At 35.3% G+C, this 24,392-nt stretch overlaps 1 protein-coding gene across 2 annotated transcripts in view; it reads left to right on the forward strand.

The window, feature by feature from the left end:
- The first annotated feature begins 1,202 nt into the window (after positions 1–1,202).
- The window catches only part of GLRB (glycine receptor beta), a 112,561-nt gene continuing 89,371 nt past the window's right edge, over positions 1,203–24,392 (forward strand). Inside the window, exons 1-2 of one of the 2 annotated variants that reach the window (XM_043971047.1) lie at positions 1,203–1,601; positions 3,211–3,354. In XM_043971047.1, coding sequence (XP_043826982.1) covers positions 3,233–3,354 — 122 coding nt within the window. In that variant the 5' untranslated portion in view covers positions 1,203–1,601; positions 3,211–3,232. Of the gene's footprint in view, positions 1,602–1,669; positions 1,752–3,210; positions 3,355–24,392 lie in introns of those variants that run through there. The other variant, XM_043971046.1, reaches the window with a different exon arrangement.

Genomic DNA, 24,392 nt, shown 5'->3' on the forward strand with positions numbered 1-24,392 from the left:
GAGTCAGGAGTACCTGAGTTCAAATCCGGCCTCAGACACTTAACACTTACTAGCTGTGTGACCCTGGGCAAGTCACTTAACCCCAATTGCCTCACTAAAAAAGAAAAGAAAAGAAAAGAAAAAAAATATTCTTATAGCCAGGGAGCTCTTTCCAAATTGTAAACTTTATTTTTCTTAAACAAGATTATTCTCTTATCTAAGAATTGTAGAGCTGCTCACCCATTCCTCATTTAAGATTCCATCACATACTTAAAAGATTGCAATATAATTCCTCTTAGTCTCCCCCCACCCAGGTTATCTAAACCCCATTCCTTTAGAATTTCCTTATAAATTCTATTACCCAAAGATCTAATCATTATTGCATATTTCCTTCAGTTACTTTCAAAGTCCAAAGTCATTTCTACTTCATTAGTGGGCCCCAAACAAAACTTGAAATTTTAAGGAAGTACTCTAATGTCATCCTCAAGACAAATTTTATTTTGCTATGCTTATACAGTATGATCCTGGATATACCATAACATCATTAGGAAAGGTGTTTTTTCCAGTATTCTGTCATTTGGGACTTTCTATTAACCAGAATTCCTTTACTTTTCCAGCACAATGCCAACTGACTTTCATAATGATGACCTTGACTCACTGAAAGATCTTGAAATGAATTCTCAATCACCAAAGAAAGAGTAAATCAAGCACAGAGTGTCTTCTCAAGAGATAGCAATGGAAAAAAAATCACTTCATTTCATATCCGAGGGTCCTTGACAAATTGTCTGCCCCAAAACAGTACCAAACCTCAGAAAAACAAAAACAACAACAACCACAAAGAAGCCAAAAAATGACATCTCTCAGAGAGCAAGGACCACATCCAAGCCTCATGGCTAATAATAATAATACAACGTGTCATGAACTCCTCAGCTCGAAATGAAATACAGAAGAATTTAATAAGAATGAACTTAGTTGATAGAAGCTTTGTCACAATCTTTGGGCCGTTTAGGGACTGACGCTTTGGGATTAATTAGGGCAAATTCCCTGATCCAGGTACACTGTGAAAAAAACAAAACCCAAGAACATTCTAGCTGTTTGTTTTGGATGCTGAGCGGTCACAAACCGAGACCACCCAATTCCCTTTCCCAAACAAGTGACTGCTCTTGCTGACAGCCGCTTTTTTTTGCACCCACAGATAGTTTAGCTATCCTTGGTGCTGCCTCCTTGCCAAAGCCCCAAAGCTTCCTAGAACCCTCTCTCCCTCCATTTAGGCTAGTGCAGCCCTGAGTCTGGCCCTCCTCCCCCACCCCGCGCCTGCATCCTCCCTCAGCTCCCTGGACTGCAGCTTCGAGATGCCCGCAGCGGGGTCCTGACCGTGCCGGAGGACGACCAGGCTGCTGGGCGCTCTCGCTACGGCGCAGGCTCCGCGGCTTGGAGCAGGCGCGTCAGCCGTAGCTGGGCTCGGGCCATTAGGGGGAGAACTGCCCCCTTGGCTAGGCTCGCAGCCCAGCGCGGACCCCGGGCTGCTGCCACCTCGGCCACCAACGCGTGCCCGGCCCCCAAGCTTGCTTGCTCCGCGCTTTCCGCTCGGTGGGCTGGCTTCGGCTAGGGGCGCCTTGAGGGTGAGTACCAGGGGTTCCATTGCAGACTGAGGGTTGGGGCGGGGGGGAAGGAAGGAGGAGAGCTTGTCTGGGCCGAGGACGCATGCGAGCTGGCTGGGTTTTAGGAACCGGGATAAATAAACCCAGGGAAAGCTGGGACAAGGAAAGGGGGTAAGCTCATTTAGGGGGAAGCAGACACTGCGGCGTAGCGGTAGAGGGAAGAAAGAGGCAGTGGGGCATCAGAGCCTGCAGAGAGGAGACACTGCATCTTCATCACCTTCAGTGCCCTGTCGTGACCAGGGGTGCTGATGGAGAGGGGCTGAGTGCATTTGGGGATGAAAAAGGGAGAAGGGACTGGGGAACAGGAGCACAGGGGTTCCCAACAGCAGGCTTTCTGCCAATAAGCCCCAACAGACGTTATTACTGGTTTTGGAAAGGTTGTGGGTTGGTAGCTGAAGGAAGAAAGACAGCTTCCATGCCAACCTGCTGCTCTTAGGGAGGCCCATTTCCAGCCCCCAGGGAATCAAGGTGAAGGAGGGACCTACTTATTGTCATGGGTGAGGGAGGCTTGGAATGAACGAGTGCCCCTTCTAGAATCGGGGAAGGGAATCTTTGATACTGTAGTTGACAACTGAGACCTTCCTGCAGTTGTCATGATAAGCCATGCCTACTGTAAAAGGAGCAAAGAAAAGGGCCTACTGAATTTCCTCTTGGGGAGTAGGCAAGGGAATGGCCCAGTGCTAAAGAAGACCATTTAGCACGTTGTTTTTGAGGGACCATGAAAATCTCTAAGGCAGAGAGGGAAGAATGCAATGACATTAAAGAATTTGGAATGCCTCTTTCACCCTTGGGTAGACAGTGAGGAAACTGTTTATGGTACTGAAAGTAAAAGATGCAGAGGCAGGATGCTATCTTGATCTTTATGGGGGGAAATGTGACTGGTCTGCAGAATGAGATATATTGAATGTGATCAAGCATGTGACCCAGAATGTTTGTTGTTTCACTGTCTCTTTTAATGTTATCTGTGACTTATATGAAGAATTTTTTTTTATGATTTATTTTAGTATTCTATGGTTAATGCCCTCTCCAGTTAATATTGCCTTGGGAAAAGAAAACAATCCTTTTTTTTTTTTTTTTGTATCTAACAGTTTAACAATCTGGTGCTTAACACAGTACCTGACACATAGTAGGCACTTAATACATTTTCATTGATTGATTGATTGATATGGTTTCAGCCAATTCATAGGAATAGGTTTGAGTGGATATAGTTTGAAACTCTCCCAAGAAATATATTTTTCTTTTAGCTTTAACATTGAAATTAATAAAATTTCATAGACATTTAGTGATTACTTTTCCACTGAGTCATTGTGAATTCCCTCTATTGTATTTTTTCTCAATATGATACACTCATGAGGAGAGTTTAAATATGTTGAAGATGAACATGTGATAATTAAACTCAGATTTTAACTGAAGAGTTTTGAACTCTAAAGATTTGAGAAGATAATACACAGGCTCTTTGGGTAGAAATAAGGTGCCAGTAATAGAACAGAAATAAGATGCCTGTAATAGAAATTCAGGTATTTGCCATTAACTTCACTTATGTAAACATTTTATTTTTTCTCTTTTATAGATTGTTCTGGACTTTATTCAAGATGAAGTTCTTTTGGGGGATTCTCTTTCTTATCTTATTCTCCTTATGGGTCGAAGAAGCCTATTCTAAAGAGAAGTCTTCCAAGAAAGGGAAGGGGAAAAAGAAGCAGTATCTGTGCCCATCGTATGTGCTTTATATTTTTATATGCAGAAACAGGCTTTGGTTGATTTAAAAAAATATCTCTATAGGGAACATATTGTAAATATGAAAGCTAATGCTTTCTTTAGGAGTTAAACATTTTTCTCTTATATTTCAAAGAAGGTAAGGTGAAGAGATAGTTAAGTGGAATGGTTAGCTTCCATTGTTTAAAAAAATCTATACATTAAATGCCATGAGCTTGTAAAATTTTTAATTTTCTTGTAGGACAGTAAAAATAGCCATCATATTCTCCTTACTCTGATTGGAAGCTTTTTATGGGTTACTGAAGCACCATGTTTCTCTAGAATATGCCAGAAAACAAAGTCTGCCAAAGTTGGTCTGGATATCTGTGTGTGTGTAACATCTATCCATCTTTCTCTCTCTCTCTCTCTCTCTCTCTCTCTCTCTCTCTCTCTCTCTCTCCCTCTCTCTCCATCTATCCATCCACACTTATGGATATATATAGACACATATAAATATATACACATATATGTGTATGTGTGATGAACAAGCACCTACCTAAGCAATGAAATATCCATGGCTAACTTTTTCACCATTTTTATGAATGTGATATTTTTAAAAGAAACATATACTAAAAAAAAATCAGTAAATGAGGTAATTTCCTCAACAGTATTTTTTAAATTGGTGACAATATGCAAATTTAAAGTGCCAAGGGACTGAGGCACTGCTTTGTGTTTTAGTGTTGTGTGTGTGTATATATATGTATGTATACACACACACACTTAAAATATATAATATATATATTTTTAAAATCTAGTGCAATTTTCATGGCCTACAGAAAGAGCTTTGCTTAAAAAAATTGGCTTGCATCTAAGTGAAGATATATTGGCATAAACATAGGTGTGCTATAGGCAGTCTATAACCTGTGTGTAAAACTATAATGAAAATTCAATTTTTATTAAAGATAAAATAATTACCAATTATGAATTTAAAATATTCCATACTTCTGCAATCAGCATTATATTGCTTCTGTGACATTACTTCTTGAAAATGTAGATCATTGTTATATTGAAACTCTATAAGAGATGTTAGAGTCCTTTCTTTTAAAGTGTTCTATGTGAGAAAGACTACTTTTTAAAGAGAAAAAAATTAGGATTAGTTATAGAATATTCATATCTACATATGTGTATGTATATCTACATATATTATGATATATACATATTAAATGTATATATGATTAACATATGTGTGGATAGATAGATAGATAGATAGATATAGCAAATATCTAAAAATACTGGAATGATTTTACTTTATATTATCTTGTGGGGGGAAGTGCAATGGTAGGGATACTTCTCAATTTTTAATACACATACACATATGTATATATATATATATATATATGTGTTCATATGTAAATGTATATACACACTTTATATGTCATTGTCAAATTCCTGAAATCGAAAGTTCTTATTTGTTAGTTGTTGAATTCATCTATCTTTCATTGATGTGCTTGCCATATGTTCAGGGAATGCTCTGTATCTGCAAATTATATTGTCTTCCACTGTAGTTCAGTTCAGCAAGTCAACAAACATTAATTTGTATTATTACAATATAATAAAAGTGTGCAAAGACAAAATAATAAAAGGATGCAAAGACAAAAATTAAAAAAAATAAACCAAAACATTCCATACCTTTGAGAATTACTCAATTTAAAGGAGTAGACAATATGTAGACAGATGAGTAAATACAAAGTAATTTGAGGAGGTGTAGGGCATACATGAGGAGGAGTTTCAGGAGTGTCCTAAGCGGCGGCACCTAGATTGAGCCTTGTTGGAAATGGAAATGAATGAAAAAGGGGAACTAAAAGTTCATAGGATTTCTTCCACTCTCTTTAGGACAGAAAGGAAACAAGGATTATAGGACACTGATAAACTACATACTCTTCATTTGTTTAAGACCATGTCTGTACAGGGCACCAGGCACAATCTTGAGCACTTTGGGAATCTTTGTGACTTGGGGTCTTTTAATATCATCATTAGGCCCAGCTGTATCATTAAGGGAGAAAATTCTGTGTGTGCTTGCATTATTTTATTTCTCCAAAGTAGCTATTCTTTGAAAAGGCTTATTAGAATTATTTAAGCAATTATTTAAAGTATATAAGATTATGATTTCAGGTTGTCATAGTCAATGTATATGTTAATGATTCTTTTCACTTGAAGATAGCTCATTTACAAGCAGTCAGCTTTCAACATAATGTCCTAGTGAATTTTTCGCATCAATCTTTATAAATCTTTGATAGCCCTGAAAAGGCTTATAACCACTGTATATGTGTTTGGGAGGATTTTTGGTTTTGGTGTGTATATATTTGTTATCCAAGTAAATAGTTACATAATCACTTAGGAATTGTGCCATATTGCAACATTCTGTCTCATTTCAGAACACAACTGTCAAATTGCTTTATAGCATATCAATGGTAATTATATATGTTAAGGAAATATAGCATCTCTTGGGCATGAATTTACAATTAAACTGAGTAAATATAGAATGAAATAACACTGTTTTGGTAAATATGAAACCCCTCGGATTGAAATTTTGACAAATTACTTGATAAACTCTGTTCTAATATTTTAATTATGTTTATGATGATTGATATTTGAGACTATGGCTTCTCCCCATGCTTTGAAATGTTTTGTTGGGACTCCTAGATAATTCTTAAGTAGGTATGTATTCAAAATAATAAAAGGTGCCACAGAGTTGCTGATATAATTTGCAGAATAAAATGTCATTTGCAGAATTACTCACTTTAAAAAGTTAATGGTTGTATACAGATATAGCTGTAGAGTGATAAACCTGTGATAATTTGTAGTAAAATTTGTATACCAAGATTGATATTTCATGGGCTGGAGTAATTTGTTTTTCATTGACCATACTGTTAGGAAAATCTCTGATTTAATTTGCATGGAACACTGATCCAAACTTAAGGGGACTCTTACATTCTTAGGTTATGATTAAATATTATATAAGGAATATCTAATCTGATAAAGATTAGATATTATGATTAAAGAAAATATGTTTAGTTGCTGAAGATTACAGAATAAGGTTCCTTGATGTAATACATGTCATACTGTTATCCTAGGGGCTCTGGATGGAAAAAAAATACATCTTTATTTTCACTAGCCTCTTACTAAAATGCATTTTCTTCAGTTATGGATGGAAATAACGGAAATTATTCTAAATCCATGAGCTTTACCAGATTGACAAAGAGATTCATCACACACATACAAACATATATACATGTAAAGATCAAGAATTCTATTAATGAGGGGAGGGAGGATATACCTAATTTGTATTTTCTTTTATTGAATAACATAATCACCTTGTACCAGTTTTGAATTTTTTAGGGAACAAGAAATGTCTGAACCTGTGATTTTATTGGTAGAGGGAATTTCTGGAAAGGAAACTCTTTACCAATGAAGATCAGCAACTATTCTTCAACTTACCTTCTCAGAGAATTCCCTGGGGCATGCAGAAGTTAAGTGACTTATCTAGGTTCATACAGCAGATAGTGTCAGAGGCAGAATTTGAACCCAGATCTTCCTGATTCTAGGACTGGCTTTCTATCCACCACACCATGCTGCTGTTCATCCTGTGAAATAATGCTACAAATAGATGATTGAATACTGAATGAAATATAAAAACTTTATAATAGTATTCTGTAAATTTGATCATCAGTGATGTTTTTTGGACTTTTGGGTTGAAGTGCCAAAACCAGCGATTTGTTGTATTAGTAAAGAAAAACACAGAAAATGAAATTTTAAGATTTTACTTTGTTGAACTTTTTGCAAAAGCAGGAAACTAGGGGAAAAACTATTAAATACCCCCTATAAAAATTACATGGGTAATATAAATTCAAGCCTGTAATATTAGTGTTGGTATTGATGTAAATTACATGTTTACCAAATCCTTGCTTTTTAAAGACATTTTTTAAAGACATAAATTGTATTGATATGAGAGAAGAAAGCATTTTTCAACATTATAATTTTGATCTTGTATCCCATTTGGCTCACAGCAACCTTGAACATTTGGCAGAACAGGTAATATTCTCCTATTTTACAAATGGTGATCTTGAATCTCAGAGATGTTAAATGATTTGCTTAAGTCACCTGAATAGTAAATACTAGAGCTGAACCTTGAACCAGATGCCAATCTTTTGACTTTGCTTCAATGCCTTTTCTACAACATTGCCTCTTGAATGTGACCTCATCCCCTGAAATAACATTCTTTGACTTCAGGAAAGACCCCTTAGCACCATATTCTTTATCCTTTTCAGCAAGAATTCAAAACAAATATTAGTTTAGTTATGGTGTGTGAGGATTGTTTGACCTTGTGATTTTGGAATTACTTGCCTTAATTAAGCACAAAACATTTACAAAATTAAAGGATAGCAAATGTCACTACATTGGCTTTTGGCTTTTGGACAAACTTAATATAACAATAGAGGAACTCAGGGATAAAAATATAGGCTACCCACCCAATAATTTTTTTTTTGCTTTTTTTTTTAATGGTTGTCTTTTTTTTGGGGGGTAAGTTTTACTTAGAAAATTAAAAAAAAGGACTGAATGTAGCTGAGTTCATAAGAACAACTATCCATCCTTCTGTATAATATGTTACAAGCCCAGTGACTCTTTTCCATAATGCTGTCTGCCGTGTTCAGATGTCATCACGATGAACCAGTTATGGAACTGTAAAATATATCCCTGCTTCAGTGAAAGTCTCCATAACACTTCAAGTTTTATTCCAGACATATAACTATGGAATATTTCCTCCTGCTTGGCAAATCTTCCTTCTTCCAGTTATGGAAGAGCTCTAGTTTTAGTATTGTATTTGTTTAAAATTGTAATTATGTTTCCTGGGCATGGGGAAAAAAGAGATGTCTTTACTCATCTACTTTTCAAGATCTCCTAAAATTGCAACTGGTGAGCTTTCCAAATTAATTTTCAAATATATGATTATCAGGTTTCTCATTTTAATTCTTGGAACACTTTTTCTATAACCTATCTCAGTAATTTGAAAAGCAGCAGAAAATATGCTGCTTCTTATCTTTTTAAGAGTGTTAATAGCGCCCATTCCTATAGTATTTTGAGGTTTACAAAGTGATTTCTTTAACCTATGAGGTAGATGTTTTAAGTATAATTAATTAGAAAATCAAGAGACAATCTACCTCTGTTCACATTACTTCTCTATTCAAAAACTTTCAGCAATATTTTCATTCCTCCACTCCCCGCCCCCCTTTCCCATCCTAACCAGTGAGTATTGGCCAAAGTCCAAAGTGTCACTTAAGGGCCTCTTCAGCTGTATTCCTATGTATCTTTCTAGCATTATCATAGTATTCTTTATGTAACCCTATATGTGAACTGAACTGGACTACTCACTGTTTCTCATACACCTCCGAAGCTTTGTAATATTCCTATACTTTGAATATTTTCTATTCATTTCCACACATTGAAACTCCATACATTTTGTTAAACTCATTTCAAATTCTAGCTGCTAACCCCACCTTTGTGTCTCTCTTGTCTCCTCTGTCCATGAGTCAGAAATTTCTTGGTGATTGTGGCTTTAAATTTATATACTATTTTGTACCTGTGGTAGATTATTAATAGGCTATCTAGTTTTTAAGTTATTTAAGCACATATATTGTTTCTTTCTCCCATTAGCATACAAATTAATCAAGAGCATTTTCATATCTTATTTAATCTTTATATTTTCATCAATATAAGATATTGGCTATTGTATTCATATGATGAATATTGATTAAATTGAAAGAAGCAATGGTTGAGTGATGCCATATGCAATCAATTCTAATATGTTATATCATTTGCAGCAAGTTGAGGGGAAACAAAAATCAAAAGAGAATAATTTAAAAAGTCTATTGTCAAGTTTCTTGGTTTAACAGGGAAAAAAAGTAAATTATAATTTATTTTCTGGATTGACTATGATAAATGCCATGAGTAAATGACAGTCAAATAATCCAAGTATTATTACTTTAATGTAATATATTGTATGTTGCTCATTTTAAGATCCTGATGGATTTTGCATAGCTTTGTAAAATGTATGCCACTTCATTTATTCTACATTCTCACGTAGAATAGTTATTAAGTGCTTCCTACCCAGTTGAAATACAGTGGAATACTGTTGGAGAAAGGTTCCTACAAAATAGTCAATATTTCACTCTGATAAATTGGTATGCTACTTCTCTGAGAAATATCATGAGGTAGCTGAAAGAAATCTAAACTTGGGTTCAAGTTCTGGTTCAGATACATCTGAGCTTTTATGATTGTACACAAGTTATTTATTAACCCAGAGGCTGTTTTTGTGTTTGTAAAATGATTATTATAATATTTTTGCTCCCCTACTTCATGGGATGGTTCTCAGAAAGGACACTGTAAACTCTAACATATAACATAAAATGATTTTTTATTATTCTTAGGAAAATAGTATTCTAGGGTTAGACATAGAAAGGACCTTAAAAACGATTTCATTCAGCCATCTCAATGTACAGATGGAGAAATTAAAGTTCGTGAAGGTAGAATGCCTATGCCAAGCTCACACAGAGACAGTATTCAAACCTAGGTCCTCGGATTCCAAGTCCAGTGCTCTGTCCTTTGTACAAAGCTATCAAAACTCATGCTAACTTAATGAAACAAAATTTCTATCATTATGTTAAACTCTAGAAGACATGATAGCTTTTTGCTTTACCTAGAGAAAGCTAGGAAGCTCCATTAGTGTACAGAGTACAAGACCTAGAGTTAGGAAGGCCTGAGTTCAAATGCAATGTCGGATACTTAATAACTGTGTGATGCTGAGCAAGTCATTTAACATCCATTTGCCTCTATTTCCTCACCTGTAAAACCCTACCTCGTAAGGTTCTTGTGATGATCAAATGAGATAATATTTTTATAAGCACTTTTAAAAGTGCCTTACAAAAAAGCTGAGGTGAAACATTACAGAAAATCAAAAGAGCATGGTTACAAAAATAATAGGCACTATATAAATAGTTTGCATATACTAGGCACTACATAAATGTTTATTCTCTTCTTTTCACCTTCCTCCAATATCTGGAGGGATTGCTAGCTCATGACCTGAGGGCTTATCCAGCTAATGTTTAAATTGCTACATGTTAGATGTTGAAACTTTAGGTGGGATATATTTCATTTCTCGTTTTTGTCCATGTTCTATGGATGGTACAGGATACCACTATGCCCTTAAATGAATCTAGAAAAGTATTGCTTTGGTACTAACATACTACAATGTTGACAAATTTTAACCTTAGCTTTCATGGCTGTATTATGTTCCAAATGTTGATGGGGGGATGGAAGAAATGAAAAGAGGGATGGAGGGAGAGAGGGGAAAAGAGAGAGAATTTCACTTTGCTTTGTTTTGTTTTGTGTTTTGTTTTTTACCAGTTTTCTAGAATTAGGCTCAATTCTTATAATAGCTTTGCCATAGATTCAGCATGTATAATGGAAAGGGCATATACAATGCTTTATTTTACCAATTGTTTTGCTTAATCAGTGGAGGTAATGCTATTTCCTTTCTTTGCAAGAATGTATTACAGATTTGCATGAAAAACGTGTTAACTTCTCTTCTGAAAGAATAGGCATATTATTGCAATATTTTGACTGCAAATGACTCTTAATTTCTGTCATAAAATAAGCACAAGGATACTAGGAGTACCTGAAAAGCACATATAATTCCTAAAATTTATTATAGCTCATGTCCCGCTGTGCCAGATTTCTAAGAGATTTGCTATAAAGTAGCAGCATGGATTGACTTGAATTTAATTTCCTTTTCTTAACATCTGCCTGAAGTACTCAAGTGCAGTGTGGACTAATCAAAATATCAATATCTTATACTATGAGGATGATAATTCATACTTCGTGTATTTGTCATTGTTGGTATGGCTATTTTTTATGCACAAAAATTATAACTCTACTTCTCAACAGATAGTCTTGGGAGTTTCTGTGGTTGAAAAAAAACATCACCCTACAGCAGGGGTTTTTAATCATTTTTGTTTATGTCATGGATCCATTTAATACTCTAGTGAAACCTTCAGACCCTTCTGAGAATAATGTTTTTGTGTGTATAATGTAAAACAAAATATTACCAATTATATTAAGATACAAATAAATTAGTTATATTGAATTATATATATATATAAACGTTCACAGACTCCAAATTAAGGATCCCTGCCTTACAGCCAACCTATTTAGCTAGTCCAAGCCAGATTGTCATAGATGGATGATATGTATCATTGGTACTTGGATTCATATTCAAAATTTTCAAGCCTGATCAGAATTGTCAGTTTCCATTGTACTATTTGGCTTTCAGGAAGACAGAATCTTTATAATGAAGCAAAAGACAATTGTAATGAAAATATAACTACTTTCATCATTTTAACCTTATTGAGTCCCATATGGTTTCTCTTTCATGTTTACCTTTTTATGCTACTTTTGAAACTTGTATTTCAAAGTGAACTTTTCTATTCAGCTTGGGTCTTTTTATCCTAGATGCTTGAAAATCTTCTATTCCATTTAATATCTATTATTTTTCCTCTTGAAAGATTATACTCTGTTTTGCTGGGAACTTGTTCTTGGTTGTAATCCTAGTTCCTTTGCATTCCAAGTACTCTGGTACTTTAAACTTCGTAGCTGCTAAATCTTGTGTGACTTCACAATATTTGCATAGTTTCTGGCTGCTTGAAGTATTTTGTCTTTGTCCTAAGGGCTCTGGAATTTGTCTATATTCCTGGAATTTTTCCTTTTGGTATCTCTTTCCAGTGGTGATCGGTTTATTCTTTCATTATCCATTTTACCTTCGGTTTAAGGATATCAGGGCAATTTTCTTTGATAATTTCTTGAATTTGATGTCTAAGTTCTTTCTTTGATCATGGATTTCAGGTAGCCCAATAATTCTTACATCATGTCTCCTCAATCTATTTTCCAGCTCAGTTGTTATTCTGATGTTGATCTCATATTTTCTTCTATTTGTTTCCATTCTTTTGACTTTTTTCCTTGTTATTTCTTGATGTTTCATAGCTTCTATTTGGACAATTTTAATTTTAAAGCAATTATTTTTTCAGTAAGCTTTTGTACCTCTTTTTCCATTTAGCAATTTCATTTTAAGGTGTTATTTTCTTTATCATTTTTTGGTTTGTCTTATACCAAAATTAATTGTCTTTTTAAAAAATTGTTTTACTTTTCTCTTACTTATTTACCTAATTTTCCTCTACTACTCTGAGTTTGAAAATCATTTTTAGTTCTTCCAGAAATTTTGCTTGGGCTTCTGTCCAATTATTTTTTCTTTTTATTTGTGGTTTTGCTTGTAGCTGTTTTTGTTTGTTTGTTTGTTTTTTGCTTTTTGTGGGCCAATGAGGGTTAAGTGACTTGCCCAGGGTCACACAGCTAGTAAGTGTTTCTGAGGCCAGGTTTGAACTCAGGTTCTCCTGAATCCAGACCAGTGTTTTATCCACTGTGCCATCTAGCTGCCCCCACTTGTAGCTGTTTTGATATCATTGTCTTCTGAAATTTTGTCTTGATATTCCCTGTCACCTTTATAGATTTTATGGTTATTTTTTTGCTCATTTTCTATTCTATTTCTTGACTGATCTTTATTGGTGTTGGGGGGGGGGGCACTGCCCAAAGCTTCAGGCTTTTTTGACACTGCTATTTTCAGGGCTAGTTCTGGGGTTTTGGAAGTTTTTTATACTTCCAAGGTTATGTGATCTGAGGAGCGGTCTGGTCCACACTATGGTCCTTACCTAGCCTAGGATCCCTTACCTAGGATCCCTGCTGCCTTGGCACTGGAAGCAATACTGTTCCTCATGTACCTTTCTCCCTTATGATCAAAAATGCTCCTCTCTGCCTTTGAACTCTGACCAGGAAGTGTGTATAGGGAATGGAGTTGCTAAGCTGCATCTGGTCCTGTGCCCAGTGCTGCCACAGCAGTACTCTGTGATCTTTTCCTTACTATTTGCCTGATCTCCTTACCATCTCTGGCTGAATATCTCCCAAATCTGCTGCTAATTCTATGACCACCACCAAATTCTCCCACTGGTGTTTTCTCCATGTGGGCTCTGGGCCAGTCAGTACCCTTGTGCCACAGACCTCTCCTTCAGACCTCCTAAGTTGTCTTGGGCTAGAAGAATGTCTTACCCTGACCTTTTGTTGGCCCTGATGCTCCAGAATTTTATTTGTGGCATTATTTTTAAGTTTTTTTTGAGGGGAATGTTTATAAAGCTTGTTCATAGTGCTTCCTGTACTCTGCCATTTTGGCTTCACGTATACTTTTGGTGTTTTATATTCAATATGGCATCTAATTAAGAAAAAAAAAAGAATTGTATAGAATTTCTACTTTTTCTTTTTTTTTTTGGTGAGGCAATTGGAGGTAAGTGACTTGCCAAGGGTCACACAGCTAGTAAGTGTCAAATGTCTGAGGCCGGATTTGAATTCAGGTACTCCTGACTCCAGGGCCATTGCTCTATCCACTGCGCCACCTAGCTGCCCCTAGAATTTCTACTTTTAAATCAAATGACTTTCCTGATATCTTGGTGACAATATCTAGTTCTCATCTTGTGTAATTTACATTTTCGCAGTGGTGGAACATTTATTTCTTGTTACTTAACATCTATAGATTCAACCCAATTCAACTTAACATATATTTATTAAGCACTTACTATGTGTTAAGCACTTTGCTATTTGCTGGCAATACCAAATTGATTGTTGTCTCTACCTATACTGAGTTTATAATCCAGTAGGTATATGGCATATAGACAAAACATAGTGGTGGAGGTTAAGATAAGTGTAAATGGTCTAAGAAAATTTAAGGAGGTAAGTGTGTGTGTTTTTCTGTTTGCGAGTGTGTGTGTTTGCATGATATTCAGGGATCAGGGAAAGGATTCAAGCAAAATATTTTACCTGAGCTGAGGCTTGAATAAAGATAACTTTAAAATGTCAAATTTTATAAATGAAAAATTACAGTCATCCTTTCTACATTGCAACTTTCCCCATCATGGTTTTGATATGTCATGGGTTGGCATAAGAAATTAAATGGAAATTTTGGGGGAGCTTTGCAGAAGTCACAGATGACACATGATGGTCAGTAGATGACAGAGGCTATAACCAAATAAAACAAAATTTACAAGAAGGTATGGTAAATACCATATAAAGGAAAAAGAAATCAGACTTCTTCTCTGGTGCAAAGTGTGGTGGGGGCAAAACATTTTATGTGGATTTTCCAGATAGTGGGGGCACTATGGCCCTAATTCCCATGATGCGAAAGGGATAACTGTAGTTTCCCCAAATACATCATAGATTTTAGAGTTAGGAGGGAGCCTAAGCCGTTCAATCAAACCCCCTCATTTTACATATGAAGAAACTGAGGTCTATAGTGGTTCAAAGACTTCCCCCAAATCAGACAACTAGCAAATTGCAGGTCTAGGATTTGAATCAAGCTTTCTGACTCCAAATCTCACATATTTTCTATGGCAATGTATGTCACTGGCACCTTGGAGGTAGTCATTTCTACAGTGTAGCAAAGTGGAGAGTAGAACTTGCAAAAGACCATGAAATTTATTTTTAATTGAAATCCCTAAAATATGTGTGGCATTTCTACTTCACATACAATTGATGGCCAACAGAATTATTTTTATAAATGAATTACTTCATAAAATAAATTATTCAAATTCATGCTCATAAAAATCTCTTAATCAATGATAAAAATATGAAATCATTATCTTAGGAGTACTATTTAGGACAACAGTAACACATTGATTAAACTCAGTAATTAAATATATTGGTTAAATTGAACTAGTTGACCTTAGCTATTAGTCCTGAAGGAAAGAGAGACATTTGAATCTCATGTGCATTTTTGAAAACAGATCATTCCCATGCCTGAGGATTCCACATCACACTAAGCAAATGTTAATCTCAACAGCAGAGGTCTTGTGGGATTCTTTTTATTGAAATATACCTGTCAGTGAAAAAAGTGGCATGCATACCAGGCATGTTAATCCAGCTATCTTGCCACACTCTGTTGCAGCCTCCTCTGTGTTGTTATTTAAATCCCTTTGCCATTTGCCTTGAACATCTGTTCATAATTTGCTCTTAATTGAAATGGTATATAGAGTTTGAGTTTTTCAGTCTGCTAATTGATTGCCATGTATTTTTGTGAGACCACACAGTTTGCTAGTGCTTTCAACAATCTAAAAGATAATACCTTAAAATAGGCTACTCTCCCTTTGAATATTACCAAACTGTTGCAACAAAAGCCTATCTCTCTTTAAATTTTTTTTAAATAAAAAGGTTTATTTTTCACATTCATTTAAAAAAAGGTTCAGTTCCAAATTCTCTACCTCCTTCCAGTTCCTCCTCTACCCACTGAGAAAACAAGTAATAGATTATTAATTAGTCATGTGAAATCATGCAAAACATATTTCCAAAGTATATTTCCATATTTCCAAAAATGTTCTTCTCTTTAATACCAACATTCTCTCAGTAATGTTATTTAGCTTCAGATCATGGAACATCATGTTTTTGGAAGGATCAAAATTTAAAGTAATTCAAAGACTGGAAGTATGCTCCAGCGTTTTACCAACAATGGCTTGTTTATAAAATGGAATATAAAATTTATTATTGAATATATGCAATATATACATACATATACATGTATGTTTATGTTTTGATATACATACACATGTATGGAATAATAATATGGCAATAATGAGGGACCACAAATGAACAAACTAAATGCTATATTGATACCATAGAGCATTTTTAAAAAAATCAGAAGATACCCTTGCTCTTTAGGAAGTTGGGTTAATATTTCATGGAATATTTAGAAAATCTGACAAGATGCAAAGAATAAGATGATTATTCAAATACTGATAATGAGGATATACATACTGAAGGAGCCATGTATCCATCAAAGGGTCTATTAGATTTAGCACATCTCAAATCATGGCCACTTAAATGATGGCATATTTAATTAGTGTATTTAGTCACTTACATTTCTCTCTCTTTTGGGTAACTTTTTGGGTTTCTTCAATATATAATTCTATTACACAAAAGATGTATTATTCCTAAAGAACTTTATTGATAAGAAATGACATTATATGTCATACCCTCTCTCCAATAGATGTTCTATGAATATCTACCAATTTAGTAAAAGATATTTATGTTGGGTCTGATTTTCTAATATAGTTTGTAAATCCAAACTCAACTTCGGCTCTTCTCATAAGCAAATAGTATATACTTCATTCATAAGATTATAGGATAATAGAGTTAGAGCTGAGTCTAATGATGGTGATGATGATAATTATGTAATAATCATAATAATATTTGTATATTGCTTTAAATTTTGCTAAGGGTTTTGCATGTAATCTGAACAGATTTTTGTAATAACCCTACAAGGTAGGTGCTATTTTAATCTCCCTTTTACAGATGAGGAAACTAAGAATGGGAGACATTAAATGCTTTGCCCACGGTCATATAGGTGTCTAAGACACCATTCAAACTCAATTCTTCCACCTAAACCATGGTTCCCTACATGTTTTGCTCCCCAAGCCCCTTTCACATCACCACTAAAATATGTAATTAATGCCCAGGCTAATTTAATACACTACTCATTATATTCAATTATTTATTGCTTAAGGTACTGGGGCAGTGTGGTGGCAGAGTGGACAAAATTCTGGCCCTGGAGTCAGGAGGACCTAAGTTCAAATCTCACCTCAGGCATGTACTAGCTGTGTGACCCTGGCAATGTCACTGAATCCCAATTGCCTTAACCATACAGGGCCATTCACCAGTTATCCTGATGTATATCTTGCCACTGGACCCAGATGCCTCTGGGGAGAGAGTGAATTTGGTGGCCTTGCACAGTACTCCCTCACTTAAATCTAATTCACTGCAAGTCATGACATCACTGCAATGTCTTGGTCCTCTTAACAGACAAAGGACAAACAATAACAGCTTAAGGTACCATTAAAGGAATTTTTAGCATGAACTCCTAAAAAAGACTCACTGATCTAATCCAACCTTCATTTCCATTCCAACCTTCATTGTGCACATGGGCAAACCGAGGCCTAGAGATGTTAAATTGTTTGCCCAATGTCTTTTTTTTTAAGCAAGTGGCAAGCCTAGGATTGAAACCAATGTACCCTGACTCTAAATTCCCTAGAGTACTTTCCTTGCTTCCACACCTTCTTGGTATTTCTACTAGGTGTTATTATTTCATCCTTAACTATTTCCTGAAATTTCATGGCACTACAAGCTGACTCCCCCCTCCCCCCCCCCCCCACGAAGACATGAAAGATCAACAAAGTAATTCCCAACTCAGAAGCGAAGCATAGCATGCTTATTCCATTTACCTCAGACTTTCAGGAAATAATACTGAAGACACTCTTCAGGATCTTCATAAAAGATACAGGTGAGTTAACTAGAAAACTTTTATTGAAATCACGATGAGAGATTTGTGTTGATATGGAACCCTTAAAAATTTATTTATAAAACTTAGTGTAAGTTATTTGTTTTTGCTGATAGTTTATCCTTCATTCCTTCCTTTCTCTTCCTTCCTTCCTTCCTTCCTTCCTTCCTTCCTTCCTTCCTTCCTTCCTTCCTTCCTTCCTTCCTTCCTTGCTTCCTTCCTTCCTTCCTTCCTTCCTTCCTTCCTTCCTTCCTTCCTTCCTTCCTTCCTTCCTTCCTTCCTTCCTTCCTTCCTTTTTCTTTCTTTCTTCCTCCCTCCCTGCTTGTTTCTTCCTTTCCTTCCTTCCTTCTTTCCTTCCTTCTTTTCATAGGATATAAGACTCTTAAGAATGAAGATGACATTTGATATCATCTATATTTGTAGCTCTACTTAACTGGAGTGATTGGGGTGCTTAGTCCAAGAACCATGTGAAGAAGGTAAATAATTATTAGTAACCACAAATATCATGGCCAAAGGGAATAATATTAACTTGTAATGTCAATCAAGCAATGCAATATGACCCTCTTCTTATCAAACTTAGATAAATTTTGGATCATTACTGTTAGAAGACAGTTGTATAGTTAGCTTAAAATACATACATATGTACATGCATACATATATACATATGTACATACATACATACAGGGTTCATATGCCTGTTTCATTACACATATGCATTGTGTATAAATGAAAAAAGGTATTTGAACCCATCTGTATGTATGTATGCACAAGGTATATATATATATACATATGTATGCATACATGGAAACATACTAATATCTTTATACATATGTATATACATACATATACACATGTATTTTATATACGCATATATAGAAGAAGTACAGTTGTATGATTTTCATGGTAAGGAGAACTTCTAGTATGGAAGCTTCCTTTACTGATAAAAATAGATAGCTTGCTTATAGTTTATAGTCTTAGAAAATCCCCTGGAGCCCTATGAGTTTAAATTACTTCCCCATGAGCACATAGTCAGTATGTGTCAGAATTTGAATTTAGATATTTGTCATGCTTCCAATACTTGTCCTCCATCTATTCTGCCATGTTGCCCCTCAAGAAGTACATAACTGCCAAATAAATAAAATTCAGAATTTAAGATTATCCTTTATGTTTTATTACAATTCTATCTTATTTTCTGGAAATTTATATGACTTCTGACCAAAAAAAATGGAACCAAATTTATGTGACTTCTGACAAAAAACAAAAAGAATTTAGGAAGATTCCATTCCCTGGCAGGACAGCAGTAATGACACCATCATGCACCAAGTTGCATGATCCCAAGTGCAGATGTCCTTTGTATGTCCAAGCTTGCTCTCTGCATGGAATCCAACATTACTGGTAGGTGAAGTGGACACAAGGGAGTGATTAAGTGTTTTTCTTTTAGGAAAAAATATTCTCCCAGGGGCCCAGCCCAGTTGAGATGAGACAGAATATGTCAATTAACTTAATTCATTGAAACTTTCCCTTTCATTTTCTGTTGGGCTATTATACCCAGGAAGACTAGTGAAAGAATTAAGGAATTTAAGAGTTCTAAAGACAAACTAGTTCCTCAGGGAGAATGTGCTGATGGACAATGGAGAGTTAATTGTACAAGTCAAAAGTAACTGCCATCATTTTGGGGCTGTTCTTTGATCCCATACCAAGGGAATAAATATTTACATTCCATTCTTCTACTCCCACAGATTATAGAAGAGCACAGAGGTATTCAAAAAGAACTTTTGGTGTTGAACTGGTCTTGATCAATTTGACAAACCTGTTTGTTACCAGAATCAACTAAGCTCACCTACAGTAAGCTATCTGAAAAAACACAAATGGAAATCACTTGAAGAACTGAAGACAACTTACCTGAAATGCATGGTTCTGTCAGGTTTCAAGATGGAATATTGTTGTAAGGCACAGTAAATTTATACTTAATCCCATGTAAGAGAAGGTAGAATAAACATTAATATATACTTGGCATGAAATTTCACCTTCCACATGGAATTCTAGTCATTTTTTCCTAAAATCAAAATATTTTGTATTATTATTATTTGTATTATTATCTTTAACTACCAGTTATGCTTATCTACTAATCAACTATTTTATACTCATTTTACTAATGGAATAACTGCAAATTAGCAGAATTTTTAAGTATTCTATAATGATTATTAAAATTATACTTAATAAAATGATTTAGTCTGTAATAATTGCTTATGAATTCTTAGGTTTGTTCTCCCTCTTGATTATGTTTATAGCAAATATCATTTTAAATGCACCTATAACACAAAAAACTACCCCCTCATTACTCTAGATGAAGTTCCCCTGTGCTTAATCTTATTTATTTGACTTCTCCTGCATTGGGAAACTTTTTGTTTTAAGATTCATATCACCAGCTATCTTCCCAATGCAGAGAGATTTCTCCTGTGTTCACAGTATAGAACTTGTTGGATGCTGCTTATGAAGAATCTGGGATTTCATAAAACAGTCCTAGTTTAAAACTGAAAGATTCTCAGTAGAACTGTAAACATTTTTGTGATAGGTAAAATTTGGGAACTTCTAATGTGTTCGTCAGCCATTGAGAGTGGTTCCAAGCTTGGCATACCATAAGCAGAATCTATTGTCATCCTTTTATCAGTCAAAAATTATAAAGAGAGAACACATTCTAAAAGTGACTAATCTATCTCAATTATTTCTTGTTGATTTCATTTTATTTGGTCTTCTAACTTTAAAACTCAATATCTCATATGATTTTGTTTCTTTTTTAAATAAACAATATGACTTTATTCCCTTTGATTGATATTTGGTTTATAGCTAATACTTTATCAATGGAAGCAATTTTCTTTGCTTCTGAACCACATAAATCTTACAGATAAGAAATCATAATCATATAAGGTACAACTGCAAATACCAGGAACAGCAGAAATATTTTGATATTAGCATGGTATCTGGTATATAGTGAGTCCTAAACAAATGTTTATTGACTGACTGGCTGGTGAACACTAAGGACCTAGTACCTAGCAGAGTGCATGGTACACTTAATGCTTATTGAACTGAATTGAATTGAATTGTCATGTTGCATAAGTTCTGAGGGCCTTGTTCTCACATTGAAGAGGTTGTGTCATATGAGAAGGCATTAATGGAACTGAGGTGAGTTAGACTGGAAAAGTATAGATATTGTGGGGTCATGATAGCTGTCTTAAAATTACTGCAAGCTTGTCACATGGAAAAAAGATTGGACTTGGCTTCTTCTCAGGGGAAGAACAAGGAGCATTAGTTTGATGGAAAGAATTAGAACTATTCAAAATTGAAATAGGTTCTATAAAAAAAATAGTGGGTTCTGCATTACTGACAGTTTCAAGAAAAGACTATGTAACTCCCTGTTGAATATGTGGTGGAAACCATTTTTCTTCAGGCACAAGTTGAACTAGATGTTCTTTGAAGACCTTTCCACTTCCAGATTCTCTAATGTTTAGATGCAGGTAAGTTGTTGATTATATAAATAATGACTCTCTCTTTTTTGGTCATACCATGTAGAAAATGGTGACTTCCCAAACCTTTCTGGTTTTTTTTTCCTATTTTCAATGGCCTACCACACCTGTGTAATTCTTCATTTTTAATTTGTAATGTGAAGAAAGAAATTGTCCAAATGCATAAAATCCTTGGCAATTGACTAACAACATACAATTCTCTTAAAACATGTGCTGCTTTATGACCTGTAGTAGGGGGAGAAGAACTCATGTATGTAACACATTTTCTGTGCAACCCTACTAATGGATATTGCTCTTGAAAAGAGATGGGCTAGAAATCTCCTGTGCCCCTTTCTCTCAGCTGTTTTCCACTCTGCAAGTACTAGTGTTCAAAATGTGGTGGCATTTTTATGATATGTAGCAGGAAAAAATGTTTTTTTAACCATTTTTGAGTGGGATTCTGCATATCCTAGAACATAGACACAGCTGAATTTGCTTTATTCTTGGCACATGAGATTGTTGGGATCAGAGAAAATGTTTAGTCCTCCATCTTATTGCTCACATGACCTGGAAGTAGGAAAAGTCTTTTTAACAAAATTTTCATTCAAGTGTATTTCTCTCTCTTTCCCTCTCTCCCTTTCTCCCTCTCTCCCTCCCTCCCTCTCTTTCTCTTTCTCTGTGTGTATGTGTATGTGTAGAAGGGGGCTAGGCATAATATATAGATGCATGTATGAGTTACCTTTACCTACATTGTAATGTTTCATTACACTCACAATTATGTAGATGCCTAATCATCCTGGGGACTGGCTTGATTTTTGTCAGTCTGCCCTCAAACTAGTAGGTATAGGTTCCTAAAGAAGGACCACTATCATGTGACTACACTCAAACTTTCCCAGAATCTTAGAAGCAACCTTTGTTTGAGGGTACAAATTGATCCTACTCACAACTTTAGCTCTTAAACCCGAACTGGTCCATTTCCATTTATACCCATATCAAACTTAGCTCCTAACCACAACTATTTTATTAACAATAAGGAAAAAGAAATAATAATATCACAAGGATATGGGCAAAAGAAATATTGTCACATTGTGTTGGGGTGGAGGGAAATGAGCACATATTTACAGAAACTTAGCATTGAACACATAATTGAGAAAATTCCATGTACTTGGGGGTAATTCATAATGCTAGACTGTAGGTTTTGATGATGATGACAATAATGACAATAATAGGAACACATATAGTGCTTACTATGAACCGGGTACTGTACTAAGTGCTTTCCAGTTGTTACCTCTTTGAATCCTCACAGCCACCCTCGAAGGTAGGGGCTATTATTATCTTCTTTTTACATCTGAGGAAACTAAGGCAAACAGGTGTTAAATGACTTACTCAGAGTCAGAGCTAGTAAGTGTCTGAGTCTGGATTTGAACACAGGTCTTTCTGATGTCAGGTCTTCTTTGATATCATTGGTACATTTTTAATACCACATGAAAACACTTCTCTGCTAACTTTCCCCCTTCTGATCCACACTGCTCTACTCCTAGGCACATTCTCTTATCTCGTACTGATAAACTCTTTCAATAAATAATCACCCTTAAAGGGAACTGAGAAAGTTTTTCCCTCTTACTTTTTTTTTTTGCGGGGCAATGGGGGTTAAGTGACTTGCCCAGGGTCACACAGCTAGTAAGTGTCAAGTGTTTGAGGCCATATTTGAACTCAGGTACTCCTGAATCCAGGGCCAGTACTCTATCCACTGCGCCACCTAGCTGCCCCTTCCCTCTTAATTTTGATAGCATTTCTCTTTAATCTAGAAAACTCTAAAGCTTGTCAGCCTGACTCTCTTTGGGCTATATAGAAAAGTCTCAGCCAGCTATTCACTCTCAATGGGATACTGAGCAGTCAAATTTGACCTCTGCCTCCCTTCTTCCTGTGCAAAGTTGTTGCAAAACCTTTTCTCTTTTTACTTTTCTTTCTCAAACATAAGAGGTAAGAAGAGCACATCAAGCACTTTGTAGAGTCTTCATTTTAAACTATGTATCTCTGAATGGCCAAGAGTACATGAGATTGTATCTCTTCACCTAATCAGAAATCTCATGGCTGCAACTGATAAGTCAGGTATTTGGTCTGGTTTAACCCAGATTGACCGAGATCTTTTTTGTATACCCCCTGTTGAATCTTCCCTCTCTTTCCTGAACTTGACCAATCTAACTAGACTTTGTCAACCTCTTCACTAAGCTTTTAATACCACAAATCAGGGCCTCTTGTAGTGACTGAATTTGTATAAGGGAAAACATCCATTCCCCCCCCCCCCCATGCAATCCACAGTTCTCAACTGGTCATTTCTTGCTTGCCTTGACTCTTAAATAGTTTTGCATCATGTTAGTTTTACCCTTTTGCCTTTTAGAGCAATTAAATAAAAATTCTTTGTGGCCTTTGGGATTCTTCCCCATGCCCCCAATTCAAGGTAATACTCTTCCATAGGCTATATCTTAAAAAATTACTTTTCTTCACCTTTATATTTATCAATTTTTAATGAACAAAAGTTCTTTTTTTCTGATCCTTTGAACCATTAGACAGTTTACATGCAAAAGAGGCATCACATTACATCTTTTACAAGGTGATTTAAGCCTTCACATTTAAAACATAGTTAATTTTCTGCACTAGACTTCTTATTTCCCAATTGAAAACTATTTTCACATGAATTTGAGCATTTTTTTTATTAAACCAAAGTAGACTTTCTACTTCTTCCAGGCATAAAACTTATTCACTTGTTAAATGGGCAACATTTTACATCATTTACAAGTTTTTTTTTTCTTTAGAAGAAATAATTTCCCCATGTGTAGCACCAAACAGCTCTATATAAAAGGGCAGTATCTAAAAGGGGCAGAATGGCATACAAAGGTCAATTAAACTTAATAAAAACATTTCACAGTAGATAGAGCAAGTAAACTTACAGTAATGCTATCACTTGATATTGTTTTTTTGACAATACTAAATATTGCATCCTCTATAGATCTTTAACTCCAAGGTTTATCCTTTTGTATAATTTCTTTTTAAACCTCATCCTTCAAAGTATTTATTAGT

The sequence above is a fragment of the Dromiciops gliroides genome, chromosome 6 (genome assembly GCF_019393635.1).
Source record: "Dromiciops gliroides isolate mDroGli1 chromosome 6, mDroGli1.pri, whole genome shotgun sequence".
Lineage (NCBI taxonomy): Eukaryota > Metazoa > Chordata > Mammalia > Microbiotheria > Microbiotheriidae > Dromiciops > Dromiciops gliroides.